General features: G+C 48.3%; 1 protein-coding gene across 1 annotated transcript; it reads left to right on the top strand.

Moving 5' to 3' along the window:
* The first annotated feature begins 253 nt into the window (after positions 1-253).
* Positions 254-27,095, top strand: DPP7 (dipeptidyl peptidase 7). Its single transcript, XM_051807794.1, has 13 exons — positions 254-407; positions 680-793; positions 4,120-4,259; positions 4,937-5,100; positions 8,384-8,519; positions 12,091-12,172; positions 13,831-13,997; positions 15,141-15,201; positions 23,055-23,173; positions 23,257-23,413; positions 23,728-23,792; positions 24,620-24,690; positions 25,772-27,095. The coding sequence occupies exons 1-13, from the start codon at positions 341-343 to the stop codon at positions 25,911-25,913; spliced, it is 1,485 nt and encodes a 494-aa protein (XP_051663754.1). The 5' UTR covers positions 254-340; the 3' UTR covers positions 25,914-27,095.
* Positions 27,096-27,130: the final 35 nt, after the last annotated feature.

Here is a 27,130-nt window from a genome sequence, read left to right as displayed (position 1 = left end):
CACCGCTTGCCGGGGGGCGCTGCCGGCGGGACGGGAACCGCGGGCACGGCCTGAGCCCTCCGCGGGGCACACAGACCCGCCGGCCATCCCGGCACCCCGCCCCGCCCCGCAGAGGGCCCTGCAGCAACCCACTGCACCCCCAGGGGGCTCGGGAGGCGACAGTCTGGCCCGGCCCGCGAGCTTCGCCCCGGGCTGCGCGCAGAGAGCCGCCATAGCGAGGCCGCGGCGGGGGTGGTGCTCGCGCGGTCACGTGAAGGGCTGTGGGTCAGCACGTGACGCCAAGGCCTGGTCACGTGCTCGGTGGCCGCGCGGGAGCGCTCGCGGTGCGGGTGTCGTGAGGATGTTTCGGTCGCTGCTGCTCCTGCTTCTGCTCCTGCTCCCGCTCCCACCCGCCAGCGCCGCTCCTGGTGGGTGCCCCGGCCCAGACCCTTCTGCCTGTACCCTCGGCCCCTGGGCCGGAAAGCCCCGGCCCTGCCGTGGTCGGAGCCCTCAACCGACTTTCCCGGGCCCCGGGCAGGACCCCGAACCGGCCTCCCTGGGCGGGAGCCCTCAGCCGGCTTCGGGAGCCCCGTGCGGGAGCTCCGAGCTCTCGTGGGCCCCGGTTCCCGGGCTGGGCCGTGCCGTACTGGCTGACGATGCCTGTTGTCGCTTTCCCTTGTGCTGACTGTGTCCCCTCCAGCTGCCCGGGCGGTGTGGCCCGGCCTGGAGGAGCGGCTTTATCCGCAGGTGCGGGACCACTTCAGCTTCGAGACCCGAGGCAACGAGACCTTCCCGCAGCGGTACCTGGTGTCGGGTAGGTCCCCGGGGGTGCTGTGGCCTCGGACTGGATTTTATTCTGCTTAAGCTTTAACCACCCCTGCCCGGCGGCAGAGCAAGAGCCAGAGAGCTGCCCTGGACATCCAGGAGTCAGTGTGAGCTAAGGGGGGCCAGCCCTTCGTTGCAGCGAAGCATTCCCCTTTATTGTCTTTATTCTCTCCTTTTCCTTATCATCTACTCTTTACAAAGGCATGTAGTGATAGGATAAAGTGAACTGGCTTTAAACTGAAAGACAGTAGGTTTAGATTACATATTAGGAAGAAATCCTTCTCGGTGAAGGTGGTTAGGCCCTTGCACGGGTTGCCCAGAGAAAAGCTGTGGCTGCCCCATCCTTGGGAGTGTTCAAGGCCAGGTTGAATGGGGCTTAGAGCAGCCTGATCTAGCAGAAGGTGTCCCTTCCACAGGGAAGGGGGGTGGAACTGAATGGCCTTTGAGGTCCCTTCTAAACCGTACTAGTCTGGGGTTCGCTCCTTACCTTCTATTTGTTCTGGCCGTGGGGTGCAGGGACAGGTTTGGGGACTGGTGTCTCTGAAACAAGAGCAGGCTAGAAGCAGCAGCTGCGTTAGGCTTGCACCAGAGCTGGCTCTGTTGTGTATGTGTGTTCAGTTGACCACAGCATCTCTTACACAGCAACTCGGTGCTCTGAATGCAGCAAGAAAAACAAATAGCGACTGAAATGTTGTGCTTTGTACCCACCATTCTTGGGAGTGAAGATAACTCCTCTTGGGTCGGTGGTTTGTGTTAAAACCCTGCAGCTATGGATAGCTTAATCCATGCCAAACAATGAGTAGTGCCAGCAAGGAGCCAGCAGTGTCTTCCTTTCTAGCCAAATAACAAGTTATTTTCTGTGCCACTAAGAGAGACAAGGCCTTTCTAAACAGCATGTGACTAAAAAGACAGCAATTTCTATAACCAGTGTGACATGTTTTTCAACTCTGACTACTCAGAGCAATCCGGGGAGCAATTTGCAGGGAGAGAACAAAAGTGGAGCTGGGAATAGCAGCAGCCCTGAGCACTGCCCAGCCTGGTGCCCACCTGCTTCTGCCTCCCAGCTGCATGTGGGGCTTCGGATGCTGCAGCTCACCTTCACATCAGTTGTTGCTCTGCAGCAACTGTGCCCAGTCATGTACGTCATGAATTCGCGGATCAGTTCAGCCCAAAGATATGGGCTGCAGCAGCAACAACACAACAAGGGAGACTTCACTAATTAAGTGGCCCTTTTTGAACAGAACCTTGGGATCACCTGGTTTAAAGCATTGTGTAACTTTTACTTGTCTTCTTTTCAAAGTGTTACATTTTATCTGTGTGTCCTGGGCAGAGCTGAATAATATTTGTGAGGAGCAAAACATTAACATTACAGTTCTGCTGGTTTAAGAAGAGTTTTTTATTCAAAATTCCTATGAGCAGTTCCATTTCCCTCTACTGTTTTTTGTGCAATATGAGAGTTTTCAGATTATAAGCAAGAAGCTAAAGGAGACTTATTTCACAACAGGGCATCTGATACTCTTCAACTGAATTAAACTGAGTTTAACTGGCAGTTCCCCAAGATTTCAATCTAAAAATAGATACCTTTTTAGGGAGCCAGTCTGTTTTGGCTTTGGCTCCTGTGAATGGTTATTTACTCAAGGAACCATGAAGCATATCAGGAGAAAAGCCAGTTATCTACCGAATACCCAAAGCAAATGCAGCACAGACAGCGAATCAGCCTCCTTGTTAACAAAGAGCAGCAGTTTCACTAATGAGAGGTTTCAAATCCCATTCCAAGCCAAATCTGGCTTTGGCAAGTCTGTGTTGAGAATGCCAAGAATTAAATTCAGACCTCTCTGTTAATGGAAACAGCCCCACGTGACATACTGCAGCAACATCTGTAGGACAACTGCTGCAGAGGGTCTCTTTGGATGATATGGTAGTGTATTGAAATCAACACTTAACTGATGGTCTGAGGTCTGTCACTGAAGAATACTATTTATTATCCCTCCTAATTCCTGTGCAATTTATGACTAAACTAAAATCAAATGTTTGTTTAAGTCAGCAAGCATTAAAACAGCTGTTTCTTAGATAAGCCATTATTGACATCGTGGCTCAACTTGTCCTGCTAAGCTCAATTTGCCTTCCGTTTTAAACAGATCTGAGGATGAAGCACTTCATCTTCATATATCATCATATATATATATATATAAATAAAAAATGTGTGTGTGTGTTACATATAAAACATATATCAGCATATCGTCAGCATGTCCTGAGCTCATTCCCATGGTGGGGGGGGGTAGAATTCTGCTCCAGTGAGACCCCACCAGCAGTGCTGCATCCAGCTCTGGGAACCCTAACACAAGAAGGATGTGGAACTGCTGGAACAAGTCCAGAGGAGGCCACGGAAATGCTCCAAGGGCTGGAGCCCCTCTGCTCTGGAAACAGACTGGCAGAGCTGGGGGTGTTCACCTGGAGAAGAGAAAGCTCTAGGGAGACCTTATTGTGGCCTTTCAGTACTTAAAGAAGGCTTGTAAAAAAGAGGAAGATGACTTTTTACCAGAGCCAGTAGTGATAGGACAAGAGGCAAAGGTTTTAAGCTGACAGAGGGTAAATTTGGATTGGACATAAGAAATGCTTTGCTGTGAGGGTGGGCCCTGGCACAGGTTGCCCAGAGAAGCTGTGGCTGCCCCATCCCTGGAAGCGTTCAAGGCCAGCTTGGATGGGCCTTGGAGCAACCTGGGCTTAGTGGAAGGTGTTCTTGCCCATGGCAGAGGGGCTTAAACTGGATGGTCTTCTAGTTCAAGTTGGGTCTTCCTCCCAACTCAAACCATCCTGTGATATGTAATTTACAACTTTGTGTGACAGCAGGAGCAGCAGAAAGATGCAAGCAATTCCCTAATGTCAATTTTGTGGGAAAATTGATCAGTGCAAGTGTTTAGGATAAGTTGGGCTGAAAAGGGAAATTGCTCTTTTGGGGAGCAATTGTTTGCAAATGACTTGCAGAACTTGAGATTTTAGTTATTTTCAGGCAGAAGTGGAAGTTTCAGACCATGTGCTGATCTCGTGGAAGCTCTTATTTACACCCACCTAAATGAAAGATTTCTGGAGTCTGGCCTTTTTAACACATTTCTGTCCCAACTCAGGTCTCAGGAATCAGCCTGTTCACAGAGTTCTGCCTTGTTAAGCTCCTGCCCAAACTTACCAAAAATGGAGTCACTTCATGCACATGTTTTTTGTAGGGTTTTGGGGGGATTTTTTGTGCTGTTTGGTTTGTCTGTTTGTTTTTATTATTTTTTATTTTTATTTTTAATTTGCTTCTCTCAATTGTCTCAGCAAAGTTCTGGAAGAAAGGATTTGGACCCATCTTTTTTTATGCTGGCAATGAAGGTGACATCTGGACTTTTGCTCAGAACTCTGACTTTATATTTGAATTAGCAGAGGAACAGCAAGCGCTTGTCATTTTTGCTGAACATGTGAGTATTTTAGTCATTATGCTTACTGTAGAGTCTTGTTCTGTTTACTGTTACCAAATTCAGCTTTCTGCAGGTCTGGAATACTCTTGCCATGAAGCTGAGTCAGACCTGCTGTAACCTTTTTCCTCATAGTAGCAGGTCTTGAATAATTTTCTGCTATGCCTACCAGCACTCCAGGATACAGACTGCTGTTTCAGTAAAACCTATGCCACGGTGTATTTGCTTTTGTAAGTAGTTTCTACAAGCTTTGAACTCCATGCTGGAGTAGAGAGTTACTTTGTTTGGATAATGTTTAGTCTTTTTAGCCTGCAAAGTCCCAAACCAACTTTTCTCACACTACTCTATTAAATCTACTATATATCAGCTTAGGCATGAAGAGATTATCCTGTTCCCTATTCTAGTTGGGGATTTCAGAAGAGAGACACGCGCTGAGAGCTCATCTGGCACACACACTGAAGTAGCTTGTGTAGTAGTAGGATGTACTGTACATCCTCTTCAGGATCTGTCCTGAAGGTCTCTATGTATCCGGTGCAGGAGACATTCCTCAGTTATGAACAAGTTAGAGGACACCTCATGCTCTGTTATCTCTTCCTATCAGTGCACACTTACCCCAGCTATATGGTGACAGCAGCACAGACCCAGACCAGCATTGCCACAGTGTATGTCTTTCCTTTCAGAGGTACTATGGGAAGTCTCTTCCGTTTGGACTTGAGTCAACACAGCTGAAGAAGACTGCTCTGCTCACCGTGGAACAAGCCCTTGCTGACTATGCAGTGCTCATTACTGAGCTTAAGCAGCAGTTTGGTGCTGCAAATTGCCCTGTCATTGCTTTTGGAGGCAGGTAAGATTTGTGGGGGCTCCTGCCCTTCTCTGCATCCTTTCCCAGCCACAGTCATGCTGTTCTTGTAGCTCTCTTTGGCTCTCAAGGAAGTTCTCAAGGCAGAGTTTTAAGCTATTTGATAGAGAGCAGATGTGCCTGTGCCTCAGCTCGCAGGAGCTCATCACCAGGTCCCACTCAGCTTTCCCATCAAGCATTAGTCTCCAGTTGTGATTGCTTTGGAGAAGCACCCCGACTGGATGTTTCTAAGCTTCTTCAATGTGCGAGTCATCCAGAACATTGTCCCAGTTTTCAAGAAGGGCAAGAAGGAGGACCCCAGAAACTACAGGCCTGTCAGTCTCACTTCACTGCCCAGTAAAATCATGGAAATAATTCTTCTGGGAGATACTGAAAAACACGTGGAGGATGATGCAGTCATCGGTCATAGCCAGCATGGCTTCAGGAGGGGAAAGCCTTGCTTGTTGAACCTAATTTTTTTCTAGGAGAGGGTAACCAACCTAGTTGATCAAGGGAAGCCAATAGATGTAATTATTTTGGACCTCTGCAAAGCTTTTCGTACAGTCTCTCACAGTATCCTTCTGGACAAAATGTCCGACCCACGGCTGGATAACCATGTTATGTGATGGGCGAGCAACGGGCTCACAGGTTGGCACAAACAGCTGTAGTGATTGGCGTGACATCAGGTTGACATCCAGTCACTAGTGGGGTTCCACAGGGTTCCCTCCTCAGCCCGGTGCTCTCCAACACCTTCATTAACAACTTGAATGCAGGACTGGAAGTGATACTAAGAAAGTTTGCCAACGACACTAAATTGGGAGGAACTGTCAAGTCCCTCAAGGGCAGAGAGGCCCTGCAGAGAGACTTCAACAAATTAGAGAGATGGGCAATTTCAAACCCTGTGAAGTTTACCAAGGGCAAGTGCTGAATTCTGCGCTTGAGACAGGGCAACCCTGACTGTGTATAGACTGGGGAACGAGAGGCTAGAGAGCAGCTGCAGAAAGGGACATGGGGGTCCTAGTCGACGGCAAGTTGGATGTGAGTCAGCAATGCCCTGGCAGCCAGGAGGGCCAACCATGTCCTGGGGGGGCATCAGGCAAAGCATCATCAGCTGGTCAAAGGAGGTTATTGTCCTGCTGTATTGTGCACTGATGTGGCCTCACCTTGAGTCCCGTTTGCAGTTTTGGGCCCCACAATATAAAAAAGGCTTTAAGCTGTTAGAGAAAGTCCAAAGGAGAGCCATAAGCTGAAAGGACTGGAGGAGAAGCCTTATGAATAAAGACTGAGGTCACTTGGTTTGTTCAGCTCGGAGGAGACAGAGACTCATTGTAGTCTTCAAGTTCCTCACGGGGGGGGCAGTGGAGGGGCAGGTACTCTCATGACCCGTGACAGGACTTGAGGAAACAGCTGGAGCTGAGTCAGGACAAGTTGAGGTTGGATATCAGGAAAAAGTTTTTCACCCAAAGGGTGGTTGAACACTGAAATAGGCTCCCTAGGGCAGTGGTCACAGCACCAAGCCTGTCTGAGTTCAAGAAGTGTTTGGACAATGCTCTCAAGCACATGGTAGGATTGTTGGGGTGTTCTGCACAGGGCCAGGAGCTGGACTCGATCCTGATGGGTTTCTTCCAACTTGACATATTCTGTGATTCAGTGAAAATGAGAAATTCCTCCTGCAGGATCAGAACATTTTACGTTGGAAATACAGGAAACTAATAATTGGTGAAATATTCTTCCCAGGGGCCACCCAGGTTTTTATGAAACACAGCCTCTTTAACAGCATCCATCCATTTTCATTGTAGGCCCCTTCATAATTCTGCTTTGCAACCTGCTACATGGCTACCCCTTGATTCCTTGCAGCAGTCCTTCCCCAGAATGCTGCATCTGGGTGGATGTGATGTCCTTGTTTCTTGATGGATCCCCACTCTTGTAGTAGAGGGATGCTTCCCTTCAAAAGGCTTCCAGAAGTACAATGCTTCGAATTCAGTCACAGTGAGCTAAAAAGCACTTGACCTAACAATTATCATTAAGCCTCCAGCTCACTGTGGTGTGGTGATTGAACTGTTGATCTCGGGCGAGTTTGTACTGTGACTATCAGGACAGTATAGCTGTCCTGGGAGGGGGAGGTGGGAGAGGGATTCAGCAAAACCTGTGAGCTGGCTGCATGTAGACTGAGCTCTGTGTGTATAAATGAGGGTTCAGTCTGCAGCAGCCCTTAAGACACTAAACCCACGAGAATGGACACTGAAATATGGCAGTGCTGGAGCAGCACAGTGTTTCCCATGGGAGAGAAAACCCAAACCTCTTCTGGTGCTTATAACTTTGCCAAACTAACCTGAAACTACTTGTGGCAGGTTTCAGCTAATGCCTGTTTCCAAGACCAAGGCTAGAGAAATGCAAACTGTTTTACATATGGGTGCTGTGGGAATGGTATGTACTGCAACCACTTGAAGTGGTGGGGAGGGAGCCTGAGTACCTCTAAGCTTGGAGTTAGACCAGGTTTAACCTGTGTTTTGGGAATGCCATTTGTCATCCCCAGGAGTGGCCTCAGAATAACTCCACAACCATCAGCAAATGAGTAAGTTCTGTCACCTTGGGTCTATGTAGCAGCCCTTGATCCATGTGTAGATTGTGGCCCTGGCACTGAAGCTACTAAGATGGCTTTGAGTTTTCTTGTGGCATTTGTTCATGTCTCCCCTTCCCTGTATCTGGTCAACTATGCAGCAGCTATTTGGTGTGCCCAGGAAGAATACTCTCCACTTGCCAGGACATGAGAGGGCTACCTCTTCTGCCGTGTTCAGGGACACCCTTTGCCAAGAGCTTGCAGGGTCCTTATTATTGTGTATGCAAAATGTACAGTGTGTCTTCTTCCCCCACTGAACAGTGACAGCTTCACTTGAGCCACATTTGGCTCTGCTGTGAAGTTGTCGGGACATGTTCAGGGTGGTGCAGAGTTAAATACTGAGGCAGGATTTACATTTGTCTGCAGAAGTAAACTGAGCTGCTGTGTTCCCACCAGAGCTGGTGTGAACATCTGGAGAAAGACCAGTAAGAAAACACTGTGTGCTGCTCTTTGACCATAACTGGATCTTTTCATGTGAGGATGAGGCATCACAGATATCCACGAGCATCATGCATATCATGAGCATGCAAGAGCACATGAGGCATCTACAGATGTTCATGAGCTTCTTGTTACCTTGGGTTGGGTGAGCCTGTGAATGCTGGCCTGAACTTCTGAGGTCTTACAGCATAAGTTGTCTGTTAAAGGAAATAACTTGTCCTTTCTTGGCAGCTATGGAGGAATGCTGAGTGCTTACCTGAGGATGAAATACCCAAACATTGTGGCTGGAGCACTAGCTGCCAGTGCTCCTCTGCTGTCTGTAGCTGGGCTTGGAGACTCCACCCAGTTCTTTAGAGATGTCACCATGGTAAGTAGCATCTCTTTTCAGGAGCATTATATTCTTGCCTTAGGAATGCTGCTTCTTTTTCCTTTGCCATGTGTTTAAACAGACATTTGTCTTCACAGCATCAGTGCTGAGCAGAGAGTACGATTAAATGAGAACCCACAAGGAAAAGCAGCAGCTGCAGGTGTGATGGCAGAGCACTGCCTTAGCTGGAGCAGCTCAGCGTCCAAAGGTGCCACTTTGAGCAGCACAACTCAGTGCTAGTACCTTTAGTGCCACTAAGAATTCACTTTCCCATTTAGTGGCTTGACCATATTACAGCCTGAAATTTTTCCTTTGTGCGTGGCTGAACCCCTTTTGGGTAACTTATTCTCAAGCCCTCTCCCAAAATGCTGTATTTTGCATTGGTACCAATGATTCACAGCAGCTCCTTAGTCCCAAGGGGGTTGCATTTCAACGAAGAGCTTGGAAATCTTCATATCACTACCTAAAAATGTGCAAGGTGTGCTAGGTTCTCTTAAACTAAAATTTAAGCATGGCTTTTGCAGCTTGAGGCCATAGGACTCATAGGAAGATGGTGTTGCTTAGAACTGACATTCAGTTTATAAGGAAAGAAATGTACTACCTGGTTGTACTGAAATCTTGTCTGATGGTGTCTGTTCTGCCTGTCTTTTGACATGAATTTCTAGATCTGGGTGACACAGATGGCTTTGCATGAACTACCTGTGTTGTTCCTCAGTCAGGGTTTGGGTCTGTACCTGGTGCAGGAGCCAACGAGCACCCAGAGCTGAGATCCACCTGCTCACGTTTAGTCCCCTTCCGCCCAGAAAGGGGTGCTGGGTGATAGTTCACTAAACTGGCACCTCTCTTTGGGGAGTTCGCAGGCTTTTATACAAGTTACAACAAAGAAGTTGCACAAAACTTGTTAATCGGTCAACTTAAGCAGTGCTTTTCTGCACACGCTCTTATCAGTTCACTATACCAAGGTGGTCAGATAATAGCATGTGAGGTCCCTCAAGGGTCGTTTTTACCTTGATAATTAGCCTTAGATTGGCTTTGGGCCACCTTAATCCTCTTCTTCCCCATCCCCCTTGTCCAGAGGTGATTCATCTTTGTTGACATTAACATATCCTTGCCGTTCTTGTGTTACTTTGCTGTGATTCTCCACTTTGAGGGCTGAGGAGCACACCTGTGTGTGCAACTCGTGGTTTTTTTGCTTTTATTTATATACATGAACACCTCGTTTCACTGCAGAGACTTACAGGGTAGATGGCTTTACTACTAAGTATAGAGAAAAGACTATAATGAAAATAAACACATTTGAAACTCTTACGTGTATAAAAGAATAATAGACATCTTGTCTTAAAGTTCTACATTTTAAAACAAAAAAATGTAATGCCACTTAGTTATCTAACAGGCCTTGCAGTAGGAATTCTTCCCTGGTTGAAGCTAACTTCCTCTCAGCAGCCCTGTTCAGCCAGGAGCTCTGTCTTGCTTCAGCTGTGAATATGCTGTGAGTCATTAAACACCCCTGAAATTAGGGCTTTGACCTTTTCACTTGAAAAAACTTTCCAATTAATTTAAAAATCTATTTTCTCTCCAGCTATAAATGAAGCTCTGGGCTGAGCTCCTAAGCAAGCAGTATGTGGTGTTTTCAAGGTACTATCACCTTCAATGCTCTTATTTGCAATCTGTGCATCTGAAATCTGAACTGAATTGTTCTTCTCGGTGAGAACACCCCTGAGAGCTGTTAATGGTAATGAAGGCACAAACCTTTCCTGAGTCACTGTGGAAAGCGCCTCTCTTCCCTCTGTCCCTCCAACTGAGTCAGAGTGCATTGTCTCAAAGCAGCTTTCTCTGTGACCCTTACTGAGCCTTTTCAGCTCACTTAGTAAGTCTCTAGCTCACAGGGAAAGTGAGCAAAGGGCAGAAAGTTGATTTTACATTCATAGTACTGGGTTATATATGCGAACTGCCTGCAGCTGGCAGAACCCCTGGTGTGAGGGCTGCACATACAGCCCCTGCCTGCTTCCCTTGAGGTTACTGCTGCAGCAGCTGCGCAGGCCATCAGCTCACATCACACATCTGAATTGGGTGTGAGTCAAAACTGGCAGCCTGAACAGGAACAGCTTTCCTTGGAATGGCTGCAATGCCTCCTGCCTCTGCTCAGCTCAACTGAACTATTTCTGGCCCATAAGGGCCTGGGGGTGAGCTGAAATGGGTGCTGAGTCCTTCGTGCCGGGCAGTGCATGGCAGCAGTCCAGCAGTGCCTAGAGGTGCTCAGCCATCACAGCAGCCAGAGCAGACCTGCTCCTCTGTCCCAGGCCAAGTCATCCCCACACTCTGGAGCCATTAGTGTAAATGAAGATCACTAAGCACATCCAGAAGGAGATTTGGAACTCCTAAAGAGATGCCCAGGTAACTGTGGAAAACCCCATAATGATTTCTTTAAGCATAGTTATCAGACAAAGGCAGAGTTAGGAAGAACAGAAAGGTCACAAATCTATTGTTTATTTGAGGCTGGGTCTTTATAAGAAAAATGCCTAGCTAGTGACTTGTCATTACTTAACCATTGCTCTAGCATGGTAAAGGGACCTTGGAAGAGCCCTAATAATTCTTCTTATTATGAAGCACTGGTTGCCAGCAGATCTGAATCTGCCTTACAAATTAAGAGAATAGAAACACCTGGAGTCACTAGAGCCTTCAGTAACAGAAACTACTTGTTCCACATTAGCCAGCCACAGCTCTTCAAGCATAACTTAGAGTGCTTTTTCAGGATCAGTAATGGTTTTCCCAAGAAAAAGGACATGGTCATCTGGCAAGTCATTGGCAGGTTTAAGAAAAGCAGGGTTTGGTTCTGTACCCTGGATGCATAACTGACTTCTCCATGGCTCCTTCTCATAGACAAAGTGCAGTTGGAAAGACTCTGTTGTGTGTTTAAAAACAACAACAAAAACCTTCTAGACCTCACAGCCTGGCCCACTCTCCCCATGTCCTGGCCAAGGCATGTCTCCTCTTGCTGCTTCATGTTCAGTCTGATGCTCCATGAAGTGCAGAGTGTTCCATCTGACAGCCTAGCCAGACCTGGTGGCACAGCTGCTGCTTGGTCTGAGGTGTGCAGAGTGTTGGTTTCTACTGGGATGTGATGACTGTCTGGAGGACAAGGCACTGGTGTCACTGCTCTTGAAGATGCAGATGAGGTGCTGACCAGGGGGCCAGTACCCCTTTCATCTCCTGGTCCTTCTGGCAGTTCTTCCTCTTGCAGCCTCTACAAGTATCTCCTCTGTGAAGCTGTCAACGGTGACATCTTGGGCACAGACCCCATGTGGTATAATGGAATCGTTTATTACAGTTCTTTCATGGTTTATATACCCCGTTACATCAGCAGTAAATTCCTGTTAGTAACTTTCCTCTATATCTACTTTTTAGTTAAGCATTCACTGAGCATGAGAAAAATACCCCTAAGCAATTTCTGACACACAAAGATACATCTCACCACATCCGCTTTTATCTTGCCAAGTTCCCCTTAAGTTTCTCCCAGGGTCATATAATCTCGGTTCCCTACAGTCAACCTGTGTCTTTTCTGTCCCTTCAGGATTTTCAGAAGTCCAGCCTAGGCTGCGTCACAGCTGTCCGCAAGGCCTTCCAGCAGATCAAGGACCTGTGCCTGAGTGGAGGTAAGGAGAGAGCCCTGCAGACAGCTCTTAAGTGCAGGCAGCAGTCCTAGGCAGTCCCAGCCACGGGGAGAAAAGCTGATACAGCTTTACCTCAGCTAGCTCTTCAGTTTGCTCAGCTAAATTAAAGCAAATACCCACATGGCTGCCTCTTTCTGCTTGCGTGATTTTTTTTTTTTTTTTAATTCATTAACAATTTCAGTTAGCATTAAAATTAGCAAACCGACACTAAAACATTAAGCAGCTCTGTGGGGATTTGGACAGTGTTAATGAAACAGTTTTTTCTGCACCAAAGTGCAAAAACACTTGTGGGGAAAAACCACCAGTATTTTATGCTAGTAAAGCCACATGTTTCGCCAGATGCTTGTCCTCAACACCCACACTGTTAAGAGCTGTTCAGGTGGGTATGACAGCTTTGTGGGCAACTCACTGGATAGATGTGAGAAATATATGGAGAGCAGTCTAGGTCCTGAAGCAATCATCCAGGTCCCTTCCATCTCCAGCCTCAGACAGTTAGGACAGAGAACGGTGAAGACCTCTGCAATGGCTCCTAAGTAGGCTGGACTAGATGTCGTGAGCTCATGCAGCATCTCCTGGGAGCCCTGCGTGGTATTGGGATAGCTCTGGTGACTTCTGGGTCTGTCCTGAGGCTTGGTCTGTGGTGCTGCATGGCAGGAGCCATGTGCCTCCTGGCTGCTGCTGGTCCTGGAACTGCCAGAGGAGCCTAGGGTCCAAAACACTGTTTAGCTTTAGGTCACAGCAGTAAGAACATTCGTGTTAACTAGCCAAGCTCTTCCAGGTCTGCCTGGGGCTATGCTTACTGCAGCAGGGGGATGAGGTGGTCATATTTAAGGCTTAGACTCTCAAGTGAGTATCCAGAGGAGGTCCCAGACCTGCTTTGGTGGTCAGCTGTAGAGCAGGACAGGGACAGGAACTGCGACTCCAAAATGTGGAGGCTGAAAATGAAAATGAAGGGAGCAGCTTTCCCCAGCAGAAGTGCAAAGGTGTATCTGAGTACATGAGTGCATCTTGAAGGAACGTCTTCAAAGATGAATTTCCTGACTCCAGGTGACCTGTGCAGCCCACTGAGGCATGTCTCAGGAGCCCTGTGTGAGGGCTGTTCTTGCTTGGCAGTTCGTAGTGCAGAATGCACACTGCTCCCTAGGAGCATGGTTTTGGTGATTTTTTGTTTGTTTTGGTTGGGGTTTTTTTTCATTGTAGTTTGTGGGGGTTTTGTCATTGTTGTTGTTTGGTTTTTTTAAGTTGATTTTTTTCCCCCCTGCCAGGGAAAGGGGGCCTGTGGGTGTGAGCAGGAGCAGCCATCAGGGCACCAGCGAGGACAGGCCGTACCAAGCTGTTCTGCTCGCAGTGCCAGCTAGGACCACTTCTGTCCTAGCAGGTGCTGATTCCTGTGGGCTCCCCAGAGAGGTGTCAGTGGCTCCAGAAGGGGCAGAGTGTGGGCCATGGACCGCATGAGGTTGTGAGACTGCACAGGGAGGCTGTGCCTAAACATCCACCTGTGTAAATTTAGATGTAATGTGTTCTTTCCAGTAGAAAGATGTTACAGCATCTCCATACTCCTGAGTGAAATAAGATGTTGAAGCTTAGTATTGCTTTCCCTCTGTTAAAGTTTGTGTCTTTGATTTTCCTTGCTTCTGCAGCCTATGATGAGATCAGCAGCAAAATGGCCACATGCAGTAAGATCTCTAACAAAGAGGATGTTTACCAGCTGTTTGGGTTTGCTAGAAATGCCTTCACCATGATGGCCATGATGAACTACCCTTACAAGACTGACTTCATGGGTCACCTCCCTGCCAGTCCAGTGAAGGTGAGGACATTGGTGCAAGGGGGTGACTGGAGCTTAGGACACTGTCAGGCACACCCCATCAGTGATGGCAACGGGAAGGTAGTGGTGGATGTTTCAGCCCTTCCGCTCTGGCAGTTAATCTACACATTTTAAACTTCTCTGTGATAGTGACTGCTGCATTTGAAATGCTCGTGAAGGCAGGTTTGCTGGAATTGCTCCTACCCTGCTCTGCCTTTACCTTAGACACAAAACCCCATGTAAGCTTGTTAACTTCAGCTTTTAAACACCAAAACCCTGCAGCTTAGAAAAAAAAAAAGTAGTTTTGTTGTAGCCCATCTCAACATGCTTTCATAGATGTATTTTTCTTGGTAGGTAGGGATGGAGATCTACAAATCAGCTCCTTTTTAAGTATCACCTAGGAAGGTGACGTAGGTATAATGCAGAGGAAAATCTGCTGTTCTGGGGACTGCAAAACCTGTGAACTTTCAAGAGAATCAGAGATGGCAAAGTGTGGGAAAAGGGCCAGGTTCTCAGGGGGTTACAAAGACCTCTCATACACCAGCTGCTTTTGCAAGGTTCCAGCTTTGATCTCAGGTCACCACTTGCTGTTGCAATTCTTGGTGTCTTCAGGTGTGTTGACAGCCTGCTGTTCCCTGCTGGCTTCCAGCATACCATGCCCATGGGACTTCATTTGCCTCTGTGGCTCTTACCTGGAGCAACACGCATGCTGTGCAAGAGATCACACTGGCTCTGCTGCACTGGGACTTGGGAGATGCTGCCTCTGGCTCCAGTTCCCTTCTATGCTCTCTTTAATGACCTCTAAAGTGGAAATAATTATTCTACACATTCCCTTCACCCCCTGAAAAGGGAATTAAAATATTCTGATTGTAGGAGGAACTGCTGTGTATCACTGTGGCCTCCATAGCTGCTTAAGTTTGTAAAGGAACTGTTTGGCCTTGCCCCGTCTACTTGTTTCTATGTATTTTGTTGTTAAAAAGGAGGAAGATAAAAACCTCCAAACCTGTTGCATTAGGCCCTTGGAAAGCTGCTGAACCATAGAATGTGTAAATGGTAATTTTAATGAATCTTCCAGCTTAGCCCTTCCTCAGAGCAGAGACTGGTAACTGTTCTGTCTGTCATTTGCCTGTAATGTGTCTCACCCAGGTCGGCTGTGAACAAATTCTTGCCCACAGAGACCCAATTCAAGGCTTGGCTGCTCTTGTTGGTGAGTTAATATTATCAGTTTGCTCTTTTATGCAACACTGTGTTTTCTAGAAGCACCTGTCGGTGGAGTTATTGTATTGCTATGTGTCAGGGGAGCTGGTATGGCTCTGATCTCCTATTGTGATGTTTTGCCACTTGGTGATTCCCACGGTGGCCCATAGGTTCATTCTCTACCTTTCCAAACTTATCCTTGTCAGATTTTCAGGCACTGCAGCCCCACAGTCTGTCCATGAGATGTGGACTTCTGAGATAATTGGTTCTTTTCTAAAAGTTTACCCCTACTCTGGCAGTTACAGGCTCAGTGCACTTTCTGAGGTCAGCTTGTGGAGGACAAAGTTGTCATCACAGTGTCCTGTGGCAAGAAAACATATCATTTATATTTATCTCTGTGAGTACTCATTTTATCAGCCAGTAGTGTTTGTAGGGAAATTATTAATAGAGATAGAATTCAAAGAACTTTCGAAGACTTCCTCATAAAATCTCTGAAGTTGGTTGTTGAAAATGAGTTCTACCTTGGTCATTGTTCAGAAAAATGGGTTCTGAACAGCAACAAAAAAAAATGATTTAAGGAATTCTTACAGGTTTAATGTACTTTAGTAGCATTGGAAGCTAAATGTACCAATCCCAAATCACTGCTAAAGATGTTTGGCTGATACCTAGAAGAATTGTTAAAACACTAATGCCTTAACAAAGACTCTCAGATCTACTGGACATATTTGCATCCTACTCCTCCTGTGAGGCAGAGTGGGACTCTTGTTTCTTTGAGATGAACAAGCTGAGGGTGAATTTCTTCCTCCTGGCTGTGGGGGGAGCATTTCATGCCTCTCACCATCTCCCCAGCTTCATTCACTCGGGGAAGTTTAATCATGCAAGAGGCATGATTGGTCAGAGCTTTAGGTAGGGGACTGGCTTTCTTCCATACCTGCCCCTCTACATCATACAGGAAAACACTGTCCTTTTTCTGCATGTGCTGCAGCAACCCACCTCCTGCCAGGTAGAGTGTAGTGCCATGGGCTGTGATGCTGAACTGGCAGCAGGTGAATGGGGACAGTGTTAGTACTGTCCAGTGATTGCTTACAGGACAATAATACTCCATCTCCTTGACATGAATCAATTCCTCCACCTTCAGAGAACCAGACCAACACTCACCCATCATATCACGCCTCAAGTGGCATCACTGTCACATCAGGCTTGCTTGGTTCATTGATGAAGGAAACTAGTGTCTCAACATCTGTTTGAACACTGTGGGGCTCAAGATGCCAGATTTTTGATTCATGTTTAGGAATCAGAGCCTCAAAAGAAACTAAATAAAATACCAGAATGGCACATCTTGGAAGGAGCTTTCTTCTTGGGAAATAAGAGGATTAAGCTGAGCAAGGTACCGCAGGGACCTACTAAACCTGGCATAGCCCAAGCCCTACCTGCTATCCGAGTTTTTAGCCCGTTACAAAAGAATTCATCTAAACAGGGCAATAGGGCATTGAATTGGGGGCAACAACCAAGTTTGTGTCATCTGGAGGAATTTGTCAGCCTTGTTGTGCAGTTTCTTGTTATAGACTCATTCCTTCCAAGAAAACCATGCCCATCATGGCAAAATGGAGCCAGACCCTGCCCCTGAGCTTTTACCCTCTGATATGGGAATTGCCAAGTGATCTCTGAAAACTCAGTTTCTTGGCTTTGGGGAATCAGGTTCTTCTAGAGTAAGCCTTCCAGTCCCTGTTAGCCCTCTTCCCAGAGGGCTGGACATTGCTTTCCCTCCTTTCAGAGATGGGAAATCCAGGTTCGAAGAGACTTCCTTTGCATTCCAGGACTTGAGCTCATCTTTCCTAAAATTAAGCTAATGCCTTCATTCCTCTTTGCATTTGCCAGTGTTTCTCCCCGCTCTCAGCTCATACCAGGACAATCGGGGGGTTAGTGTATTTGGGGCAGAAATTTGACCTGTTTTACACTTGGATTTTGCTGTGTTAATGGCTGTGCCTCCACTGTATGTGTTCTCTAAAAGAAATCTACTCTGGCAAATAGAGAGTGACACCAGGATAGGCTCTGCTGCATGTGACTGTAATGGCAGAAATGTTTCCATAAGCTTATTGTCCTGGCTTGCAACTGAGCCAGTCCACTAAGGACCAACAATAACAGTTACTGGTCAACCTGTTGGAACAAAGCAGGGCCTAGCAATATGGAGAGCCTATTTTGGATCATATTGGGGATTATAAGAGCAAATTAACTTACTCCTCTTAGTGTCTTTCCTCCGATGCAAAAGATCTTGTCCCTGAGCGTGGCCGTGCTGTGACTGCAGCAGGTGAAAGTCATGGTGCTGTTGCTGATCCAGCAGCGGAGGCAAGGCAGGTAGCTGTAAGTGTCTCTTAAGGTTTTGCCCCCAGAGAACCCTCCTAGAAGGAAAGCATGTCTTGAAAATCTATCCATCATCCTCCCCAGCAAATCTTCAGCAAACGTTAGCAGAGCTGATTTTTTTTTCTTTGAAATACCTAAGGAGCTCAGGTTTAAAATTTCATACCATTCTGCAGAGCTGATGCAGTGTGAAATATAAAACCAGAGCTTCTTAGGTATTCTAAAGAGAAAAGAAACCTAATACAAACCAGTTCCAACTCTTTTGTAAATAGTTTTCCACAAAATATTTTTGAATAAAACTTGTGGGGTATTTCAAGGGTAGCCAGGAACAGCTTTAATTAGGGAATTTGTTTCCAGCATGAGCAATCCAAATGGGGTTTTTTCTTCTTTTGAAAGAAAAGTATTCAGAGCATTTTGAACTTTGGATGTCCGAGAGAAGGTTGGAGCCAGTCTCCCAGTGCTGCTGGCAGCTTCTCCCTAACAGGCACTGACTGACTTGTATAGTTCAGGGGTGCATTACAGAAAGCTCCTTGCAGAAGGAGGGTGCTGATATGGGAAGGGTCAATGCCTCCAGCTGCCTGTCTGTGGAATTCAAGCTGACAGCCTGTTGAATTCCACCCTGCTGAGTCTTTGCTAACAGGAAGATGCTATTCCAGGTCGGCCATAAACCCCAGCTCACCTGGGCACAGACACTTTGTCTACATGGAGCTTGTCTTTAAATCCTGCAGTAATGCTCTTAATTTTCCCATGCTTGGGCAGGGCTGTGGCCAGTTCAAATTTGCCCACTAGTTAGTCCACAAGTTCCAAAGGAAAGGAATGCTGGTGGGTAGGTAAGATCTTACAGCCCAGGGGTATAGTGTTACCCAGCCTAGATCATATGGGATGTTTGAGGCTCTGTGAGGAAGTTTTGTCTTTGCTCTCTGGTATGAATTGTGACCATCAGAAGTGAAATGAGCTGCCTGTGGCACTATGGGCCAGCTGGGTCAAAGTAGGGACTTGAACCTGAGTCCCAGCCATTCCCTTAGCTCTTCCATTATCCTTCTGCACTGCTGGGGTACAAGTTTGCATGTGATGTCCCTGCCCCTGGGGCTGCAGCATATAGGCCATCAGAGAGATGTCCCCTTTGTTGAAACTTTGCATTTGAAGTTAATTTGACTAAAATCACTACAGGGATTCTCAGCTGGCCATAAGTGGTTTAGCAAGCAGGGACCTACAGCAATTGCAGGCTGGCCCAGGACTTTTAACTGCAGAGGTGCAACACAGTGCTCTTCCTAGGAGTAACCAGACGCTATTTTTCAAGTCCAAATTAGAAGCCACAAAAGCTAAAGATTCTACAGTAATTTTATGAAGTGTTTACCCCAAGCTGTTGTACTTGACCATCTCCCAAAAAGCCCTGTAAGAACTGAGGATCCTGTGTAGGGCAAGAGCTGTACAGGCTCTGTAAGAGGGTAAGAGCCTGCATTTTGCCTCTTTTAGTACAAGTGAACAAAGCAGCACAGTAGGGTTGGTCCCAAATCTTCCGTTCAGATTCATAGCAGGGTTTAGTCCCATCCCCAACACTGGCAGTCTGCTCCTGGTTTACCTTCTCAGACAGCAAAGCTTTGTGATTCAGGATTGCAAGACAGATGGGGTCACTTTTAATGTCTTGGAAAGAAAAAAATTCCTGCCGCAGGAAGGCAGTGAGGCTGTGCTGACACAGCAGGAAAGGGACACTGGAGCTGTATTACTGGTGTGGGCGCAGGCTTAGACTGTGACATTAAGATGGTAGCAAAAATCAATGCAACTGTATGAAAATATGCTGCTTTCTACTGGCTCTATCACTGCGATATAGAGGATTCCCTTGTCAGTTGTGCCAGCGCGATCAGCAATAGGCGTGGGGAGAGGAACTGTGAACTCCCACTTGTTGTCAGAGGGCTGGTACAATTCCACAGTATGGGAGAGAGTCCCCAGCAGTGTCACTCCACCCACAGCGAAGATGCAGTCAGACAGCACATCCACGTGGAAGCGTGTCTGTCGCTCCAGCGTGCTGGCAACCTGGAGCCAAGACATGTTGCGGGGATCAAATCAGAAAACCTAGGATCACAGCAGACGATGGTTAGCAGAAGGCAGGTGGCTGGCTTACGTCTTGTGTGGCTTCAAGAACTGCTGAATTTTCCCTGGACTGAGGCGGGTTTTGTATTCAGACCTGGACAGGCTCCAGGCACATCCAGTGCCAGCCAGCTGGTGGAGCAGCTCCTTCTCAGTGAAGCTGAAGGCTCAGTTATGGCCTTCCTACAGGTCTGCAGGGGTCTGGGAGTAGGTTGTGGTCTCAGCTTGCAGCAAGCAGGAGGTGAAACACATAGGCTTACTGAAATACCTGTTTGCTGTTCTCAACTTCATCTATTCCAACAAGCTCAACCTCTCACTACAGAATATTGAGACCTTCAAAGCTGCAGAAACCCTTCTGGTGTGGGAGGTGATCAAGCTATGCTTTCGCTTTCTGGGGGGGTGCTTGAACTGCAAGAACTGCCTGGATGTTCTAAATATCCCCAAGAAACTTGGACTAGATGAGCTGAGGCAGAAAGCCATGTGCTACATGGGACAGCATTACAGATACTGGCTCATCCTCAGTGCTGGAGAACAGCAAGCAGCAGCTGGCATGTGACAGCTAAGAACCGTTTGAGTGAGATTTCAACAAGCACCTTTTTGCATCTCTGTTGTATGAGCGTGTAGTAAAGAGCAGGTGAGCTCTGCCTGCTGCTCTCATCCAGGAGAAGGCAGGAGTGCTTCCTATCCCCTCATCCCTGCTGGCATTACCCCATGGCACAGCACCTCTGCTAAGGCTTGTTCAGCAGTAAATACCTCCCCGAGCTTGTTCTGGTTAGGAAGCCCTGGTTGCTGAGCCAGGGCAGTATCTGCAGAGCCACAGTGAACGCTGGCCTGGGCTGTAGCTGGCAGTCAGTGCCGCAGCCTGTGTCCTCCAGCATCCTCCGTTCCACTACTGCTGAGCTGCCTCTGGCCTCGGGGCCCTGGAAGGGAGCTGCTGTGGCAGCGGAACTCTTGGAACTCAGTACAGTGGTGAAATAAGCCCCCTGGAGCATGAGGAAGAAAAAAAATGCTGGTTTTTCTAGCAAGCTTCCCGAAACCATCTAGGAAAACAAAATCCTGCACAAGTCTTTTGACTCTCCAGACAGAAGGGGAAGGTCCTGGGAGCTAAAGCATATTTGTCTTTCAAGGGCAAAACCAAGGGAGGAGGAGTTCTCCAGTGAAGTGGGACGCACAAATCCCATGGCAGCACCAGTGGGGACAAGGGCAGCATTCTTGGGGCTGCTCAACTAACTGATGTGGATCTGGCCAAACCTGCACTGTAAAGTTGTGTACAGGTTAGGACGACAGTTTACAGCAGGAGCAAGGTGAGACCAGGGCAGGGCCTGACTGCTTCCCAGACAGTTTGGAATCTGTATTCTCAAGGGCTTTCAGTACTGCACAGTGCACAGGGAAATATGTAGAGGTGGGAGATCTATGGTGGGCAAGAGGAATGATGCCCCCCCCTCCTCACCCAGCCATTTTTCCAAGGGGCTAAAGGTTTCTTGTGTCTCACCTCATTTGATGGCTGCTTTCCTGTGGGATCAAATTTGAACTGTCCCCTGATGACAAAGAGGAAGTCGTTGATGATGGCAACACAGTGGTTGTACACTGGCACACAGAGGTCCCCGACATTGTGCCAGGTGCTGCAGCTCAGGTCCACAGCCCACATCTCCCTGCACACATGGTTGTTGGTGGCTCTGCCACCAGTGATCAGCAGCACAGTGGAACTGGAGCGGAGACTCGTACTCTGCATCTGCAGGATGGGCTGAGCATATAGCTGTGAGTGGTAATCCAGAGCCTCTTGCAGGTACCTGTGACAGCTACCTGAGTCCAGCCTCATAAGAGGCATTCCCTCAACATATCTCTGCGAGTCCCATAAAGGAATGAGAGGGAATCTTATGCACTTGAAAATCTCTGCTGCATCTTTCAGCTGTGCTTGGTCATGCTGCAGCCAGCTCACTGCAGCTCTGAACAGTTCCAGCTCAGTGCATCCCTTGGTGTTGGTCCTGTCCAAAATTTCACAAAGGTTTCCTTGGTCCAGGTCTTTCCAGCACTGAGGATCAACCAGTATCTGTAATGCTGCCCCAGGTAGCACATGGCTTTCTGTCTCAGCTCATCTGGTCCAAGTTTCTTGGGGATATTTAGAACATCCAGGCAGTTCTTGCAGTTCAAGCACCCCCCAGAAAGCGAAAGCATAGCTTGATCACCTCCCACACCAGAAGGGTTTCTGCAGCTTTGAAGGTCTCCTCAATATTCTGTAGTGAGAGGTTGAGCTTGTTGGAATAGATGAAGTTGAGAACATTCCTCAGCCCAGCAACACTGACAGCCTTCAGCTGGATGTTACTGTCTGAGCTCCCTGCTCCCACTGACTTTCCAACAAACAGGATCTTGCAGTAATTGCTTGCCGAAGCAAAAATTATCTTGTGGGCTGGAAAGCAAACCCCTTCTGCCTCCAGAGTCACATCACACAGCGCGCTCTGTGAGCGAAGGCTGCTGAGCCCTTCCAGGAGTTTTGGCACGTAGGTGTCGGACATGAGCCTTGCCGTGCTGGCCTGTGAACCAAGCAGCATCACTCTGGGTGGCACATAGCCCTGGAGCAGCCCCTCAGAGCATCTCCTAGGCAGCCTTCTGCGCTTGAATCAGCGGTTCCATGCTGCGAGGGGGCTGAGGCTGTGCTGCCCGGCCTGCATATCCACCTAGAAAGCAGCAGCTGCAGCAGTTTCCTCCTCAGCAGCCCATGCCTGGGGCCTTGCAGCACAAACCACTGGATGCCATGCAGAGCTGCCTGGGGCTGTTTGCAAGTGGAGCTGGTGGTGCTGATTAGCGCACAAATCCACAGTGTTTGTGGGGTTTGCTGTTACACTGGCAGCAGCAGATGGCCACCAGCTTAGCTGCAGTCCTCCTCCTCCTATCTGGTAACTGCCCATCCACACAGAAAGCAGCTCCTGGCTACGCTTCCCTGGCCACCTGCTCAGCTATTCTTTCATCTGGGCAAGCCTGCACATACCATGTTTCTCTTTGTGAACAACAGTCAAGCAAAATCCCCTCTGTGATGTGCCACCCTTGGCCCTCTGACTAAATTTGAGCAGTTCAGGCACAGCTCCTTTCAGGGCAAGGTTGGGAAGGTCTCAGCGGTTGCGTCCTGTTCAATTTGAAGCATTCAACCAGCATCCTCTGCACAGCCTGCTCCTGGGGTTTGGGCTGTTCCAAGGACTAGTGAGCCACTCGCTGGCTTTTGGCAAAAGGAGAGACAGAAGAGAGCACCCGGGAGTCCCTTCCTCTCTGTGAATATGACAGAAACAAAGCGCATCCTGCAGCCAGGCCTTCACTTGGTCTTGGCCGTGAGGTTCGTGTGTTGGGCAGTTGGGCTTTTGTGCTATGTCCCTACCTGGCAGGGGTGTTTTACAACAGGTTTTGTGCTATGTTCCCACCTGGCAGGGGTGTTTTACAACTCTTCCGGCTTGGCACCGTGTTATGACATATACCAGCTGTACCGGTCCTGTGCTGACCCCACGGGCTGTGGCATCGGCTTGGATGCGGAGGCTTGGGACTACCAGGTAAGGGGTTAGAGACACCAACAACTTTCAGCTGCTGTCCTGGTTTCCCCCCCACCCCATGACAGCTTTTGTGCTTCTCTTAGGTTTGCACCGAGATCAACTTAACTTTCAACAGCAACAATGTGACAGACATGTTCCCCGAGATGCCCTTCACAGAGGCCATGCGGGAGCAGTACTGTTGGAACAAGTGGCACGTGAGGCCACGAACACACTGGTTGCAGACTAACTTTTGGGGAGGAGGTGAATTGTGCTGACTGCTCATTCCTTTGTGTTTCCCTGTAGCTGTCTGCCTGTCGCCCTCTGCCCAGCTAAGCCCCATGAGGACAGGCGCAGCGCACTAATGGGTCCTGGCAGAAGGTCACAGCCTTGTGCTGACTTGAGCCAAACAGAGGTTTCTGTATTCCCTTAGGACAGAAGTGGAAAACGTAAAAACTGCCAAGAATTTGTTCTGTTCTCCAGTGTTTTCTGTTCTTGGCCATGTTTGCTGCAGTAACCAAATACATTTGGATAACTGCACAGGAAGACCTCTCAATTATTCTCTCTCTGGATTTCAGACCTGAGAAGTGCAAGCAACATCATTTTTTCAAATGGAGACTTGGACCCGTGGGCTGGAGGTGGGGTAAGCATGTGCACTCCTGCACCCTGAGCACAGAACAGCCTTTGCAGGTAACACACTACCCCCTCTTCCTTTCAGAGCAATGCTGGCAATCCAGTTTTAGCCCATTTGAGTTTCTGTGAGCAGCTGCATTATGCTGAGCCACTGAGGAGCCTCAGGACTCTAACAATGGGCACAGAGTAGTGTCCATCAGCCAGGAACACTGATGGAACAAACGTGGGTTCAGTAGTGCAGACATAGCAGGACCTTCTTAACCCCACACCCAGGGTCTGAACCACAACCCGGTGTGTTTCTGTGTCCACACGTGGTCTCAGTGCTGCCGGCCAGGTGCTCCTGGCTCTCTGCAGTCCCAGCACACTTGGTGAGACCAAGCCAGGTGCTGTGAGCAGTGACTCAAACCAGGCATGTTTTGGCTTAGATTCAGCAAAACTTCAGAGTGCTGGCAGGGCTCAAGTTTAAAATTTAAAACCAAAAATGACCCAGAACTGGATTTAGAGCTAGTTGAGCTCCTGATTTAATGCAGAAGTTCCTTGTTCTAGGCTGGCTTGGAATCCCAGCTGCAAGAACAACAGGCTGCTTAGGGTGTGTGGGCCCAAAGGAGACTTATTTCCAACTGCCAGGGCTGGAATCAGCTGACAGTTCCCACTTTGGGGGAAGCCTTCCCTTCATTTGGGACAGGTGATCTGGCTCATTAGGACTGTTAGCTGTGTGCACGATACCAGCCATGCTTTTCCTTAGTCTTGCCCAGATCATGTTCCATTTTTCAGAACTGATGTCCAGTTCTTCCCAGTAACTTGGTGAGAGCTGGCCTCTGCTCTTTCTCCTTCCAGATAAACAGTAGCCTCAGCCCTTCACTGATTGCACTGACCGTTAAAGGAGGTGCCCATCACCTTGATCTCCGGTAAGTACCAAATTCTCCTTTGGCTGACAGAATTCTGATGCCTTGGCTGTTTGATCTCAGCAAGCCACAGCCCAAAGAACGAGGAGATACTTTGGAACCACAAAATCATAAGAGTTGTTGAGGTTGGAAAAGACCTCTAAGATCATCAAGTCCAACTATCAACCCAACACCACCACCACATTCTCTACTAAACCATGTCGTCAACTGCCACATCCAAGTTTTTTTGAACACTTCCAGGGATGGTGACTTAACACATCCCTGGGCAGCCTGTTCCAATGCCTTACAACCTTTTCTATGAAAAAAATTTCACTAATATCCAATCTAAAGATCTCTTGTTTCAACTTGAGGCCGTTTCCTCTTGCCCTGTCACTTGATCCCTAGGAGAAGAGCCTGACCACCCCCCTCCCCGGCTCCGCCCTCCTGTCAGGGAGTTGCAGAGAGTGAGAAGGTCCCCCTTGAGCCTCCTTTTTCCAGGCTGAGCCCTCCAGCTCCCTCAGCTGCGTCTCATCAGACTTGTGCTTCAGACGCTTCCCCAGCTCCATTGGCCTTCTCTGGAAACACTCCAGCTCCTCAATGTCTTTCTTGTTATGAGGGGCCCAAAACTCAGGGACCTCAGGATTCGAAGTGTAGCCTCACCAGTGCCCAGCACTGGGGAAGTACTTACAGAGGACTGGATATCAGGCTGTTGGCAGCCCAATGTGGAAGAGCAGTCTTCCCCAGCACAGAGCTCTTCCAACCCTCCAGGGATGCTGGGCTGTGCAGAACTTGGTACTCAGCTCACCTACTGTCACTAGATCAGGTTCTTGCACAGGGATTGGCACAAGTGTGTGACACCCTGCAGCAATCAGTCATGTGAAGTCATCTGGTGCCTCCTGGCATTAGCCATCAGCCTTCGGGCCTGGAGCAGAGGGGGAAGCAGCCAGTGATGCGAGGGCAAGCTCAGGGCTCCTGCCCACATTCAGGCTGCTGCCTAAATGTGAAACACAAACCAGTCAGTAACTGTCCTTCAGTTTCCAGGCTCTGTCTGCACAGGAGGCAAAGAGCTACTGCCCAGTGACTGATGCTGCTTTGCTCTCCCTAGGGGACGCAACCCAGCTGACCCGCCGTCAGTCACGGAAGTGCGCAGGCTGGAAGCCAAGATCATCGATGGCTGGGTGAAATCCGCGGGCAAGGAGTGGGCATGGAAGCAGCACGTGAGAGCTGCAGCGGGCAGCCAGCTGTGAGCCCTCCATCCCCACAGCTCCCAGGCAGTGCAGGTTCTGAGCCCCTCCATCCCCACAGTCCCTCGGGTGGTGCAGCTGCCCCAGGACACAGCAGCCTGCTGAGCTGGGTCCAGGCTGGGTGGGACACTGTTCTCTCCTCTGCCATGATGGTGGAAATTCCCCTTTCCAAAGCGTCCCACCTGCTCCTCATTGAGCATCAAAAGAAAAGCAAAAGGCCAAATCACTGACTTGCAGCCAAAACCACACTGTTTGGAGTCCATGCTTGCCTGCTTGAAATGAGCTGTTTCAACAGGTAGGAATAAGAAAAGCTTGCCTGGAAGGCCCAAGCACTATCACAGCTCTAAACAAGATGGTTGCATGAGGGACCTCAAGCTTGAAGCTAAATTATTTTTAGAGAAAAAGTATTAGAAGGCTAGTGGAAAAGCAGAGGTATGGTCATGACTGGCACAGGGGGCTCCACTGGTGACCAGTTATCTAAAACAGACTGTCAGCCTCAGCCAGGGCTATGGGTTTGGGGTATTTTGGTTTTAACTTGCCCAGGAGATTCCAGTTGCTGAGATGAAGACTTACACAAACTAATCCTGGTGTGCAATGCTGCCACTCAAGGGCTGTGTATTGGTGACCAGTAAAGCAGAATTCCACTGAGACATTTTCAGAGCTTTTTAAAACAAATTACAAGTTTATTAAAGTGTGTGATATCAAAGTTTATTAAAGTGTGTGATATAATTCCATGGCTTGGAATATATAAACGAATGTATAACCGAAGAAAAAAAGGGTTCCTTCTCACCTTCCCAGGTGGAATAATGCAGTAACTCATCCACAGAAACATGGATTCTTGCCTACTGGAATGACTATGCACCAATAATTACTAGCATAATTGTAAATGGATCAACTGAGGCAGCCAGTTGATTACTAGGGTTTAATATTTTTGCAGTGATTTTATTACTTTAGTGGAGAGGCCTCCTGTGTCCCCACAGGTTTCCATTGCTTGTGCAGTACAGTCACAGCAGTGCCACAGGCTTTGTGTCAGTGTTTGCACTGATGGGCCCTCCCTGGTCACAGGAGAGCTGTTTCCCAGAGCCACTGCTGGTATTTCACAATGTTCAGGTGCTGACACAGGACTCACATACCTCTGCCCTGTTCTTAAGAACAAAAGGCCGAAGCTTGTGCCCCACCCCAGAAATGCAGGAGAGAGCAGGAACAGATGGATCCATTCC

The sequence above is a fragment of the Manacus candei genome, unplaced genomic scaffold (genome assembly GCF_025592945.1).
Source record: "Manacus candei isolate 608988 ecotype Guabito, Panama unplaced genomic scaffold, ASM2559294v1 h1tg000071l, whole genome shotgun sequence".
Lineage (NCBI taxonomy): Eukaryota > Metazoa > Chordata > Aves > Passeriformes > Pipridae > Manacus > Manacus candei.
Note: the sequence above shows the minus strand (reverse complement) of the source record. Positions and strands in the feature narration are given on the sequence as shown.

Bases quoted from the DNA above. Each gene is read 5' to 3' on its own strand.
- DPP7 (XM_051807794.1), top strand. From the start codon at position 341: ATGTTTCGGTCGCTGCTGCTCCTGCTTCTGCTCCTGCTCCCGCTCCCA. The intron at 5,101-8,383 runs GTAAGATTTGTG...CTTTCTTGGCAG, and splicing joins GTCATTGCTTTTGGAGGCAG to CTATGGAGGAATGCTGAGTG. The intron at 24,691-25,771 runs GTAAGTACCAAA...TGCTCTCCCTAG, and splicing joins GCCCATCACCTTGATCTCCG to GGGACGCAACCCAGCTGACC.